General features: G+C 46.6%; 1 protein-coding gene across 1 annotated transcript; it reads right to left on the bottom strand.

The window, feature by feature from the left end:
- Positions 1 to 968: 968 nt before the first annotated feature.
- Positions 969 to 1,571, bottom strand: PPTG_17006 (NAD(P)H:quinone oxidoreductase, type IV; the record flags this gene model as incomplete). The annotated part of the gene is made up of 1 exon (XM_008914835.1): positions 969 to 1,571. The coding sequence occupies one exon, from the start codon at positions 1,569 to 1,571 to the stop codon at positions 969 to 971; it is 603 nt and encodes a 200-aa protein (XP_008913083.1).
- Between the last annotated feature and the right edge of the window lie 233 nt (positions 1,572 to 1,804).

Here is a 1,804-nt window from a genome sequence, read left to right as displayed (position 1 = left end):
GATCTTAAAAGGTTATAAAGTATTTCGTCGCTTTAGCTCTTCTTTTGTCAATTCAAGGTATTGAGTTATTACAAAAGTAACCAAATAAAATATGATACAGGATTTCCGAGGGTTTCCGAAGCCACCAAGACTCTGGATATAAATATCCAGAGAACTATTGTTTGCAATACAAGCCTTATATGCATGAAGACGCGAGACGAATTTACACATACTTTGCTCTGCGACAATAGTGCATTATTTAGAATGCAACAAATATTGCATTCAACTACCTGATTGGAACAAGGATTTCTTTCTATGTAAATAGTAACGTTTCTCGAGCGAGTATTCAGCTTAGGCAGCAAATAAATGTCATTCCTATAGCATTTATTAAAGATAGAAGGAAAGGGTGCCCAATTCTAGTTTGAAGGTAATAAGTCCCTATAGTTCATTAGATATCATCATGTTGTATCCTGGAAACTCAGTTGAACAGCTTTTTAAGTTGTAGTCGTAGAGCTGTATGGGATTTAATGAAAAGAATGGTGGGAACCTACTCAGGAACCAACGCAGACTAGGTAATACACGCTGCTGTATTGTACGATCTGGTTATAGCCAGCGTTTGAAGCAGCTTCTTGATCGAACTATCAAATGTTGGCTGAGAACGAGGCACATCACGTCTGGTGATATTAACATGGAATATCAACGTGTGAATTGGAATGTAAATGATTTTAACCGTGAATATCAACGTTTTTAACCGTGAATTACCAACCCCTACTTCAGATGGCATTTGTGGACTAAAACCGGGTATATTTCAAATCTCTTTCGCTACGTAAAAAACAACGTCTATTCCTACCTGAGTCGAAGCCGATCTACTTTTATATGTAAACTGATTAAATCTCAACAGTCATTTGATATTCAGTGCAAGATTAACGTCTACAACTGGATCCAATGCACATGAGTCAGACTTGCCTAAGAGATCATACTTGTATCGGTTAAGCCGCCAGCTTCTTCGTCACTTCGGCGAAGGACTTGCCCTGCGTGGTGGCCAGGGCCAACTCCAGCTCCGACGGCTGACGAGATCCGTCGCTCTTGGCCAGAGTACCAGCACCCCACGGAGAGCCGCCGTGCATCTCGTCCATGTTGAGCAGTTCCTTGCCACGGTATCCCAGAGGGATATACGTCAGTCCTTGGTGCGCCAGGAATGTCACCGCCGTGAACGCGGTCGTCTCTTGGCCACCGCCTTGAGTGCCTGTGCTAAAGAAGAGACCGCCGGTCTTGCCCACCAGCGCACCCGTCGCCCAGAGGCTACCGCACGAGTCGAAGAACGCCTTGACCTGCGCCGGCATCGAGCCAAAACGGCACGGGAAACCGAAGAGGATACCGTCGGCCTCCTTGAGCGTGTCGATGGTGGCGATGGGGTGGTCTCCCTTGGGAGGGGCGTGCATCTTGGTCAGCACTTCTTCCGGGAGGGTCTCCTGCACCTGGTAGATAGTGGCAGTGACTCCACCGACGGACTCAATGCCCTTCTTGGCGGCGTTGGCGAGCTTGGCAACGTGGCCGTAGGTGGAGTAGTACACGATGGCAATCTTGGTCATGGTGGTTGGAGAGTTGGAGTAAAGCTGAGTAAGTTCAGGAATGAGGAGACGTGGCTTGATCAATACTCGAAATGGACTCAAGTACAAGCATCTGATATCGTAATACGTCCCGTCATTGTGTTTACAACTTTGTTCCTCGTAATCTGCAGACGACTTCTCGACCAAGTGTTTAGTTCGGATGTGGTCCATAACTTATGGGACTATAAGGGTGCTGATCCCGTGTGACTGGCAGC

This window comes from Phytophthora parasitica (assembly GCF_000247585.1).
Source record: "Phytophthora parasitica INRA-310 unplaced genomic scaffold supercont2.64, whole genome shotgun sequence".
NCBI lineage: Eukaryota > Oomycota > Peronosporomycetes > Peronosporales > Peronosporaceae > Phytophthora > Phytophthora nicotianae.
Note: the sequence above shows the minus strand (reverse complement) of the source record. Positions and strands in the feature narration are given on the sequence as shown.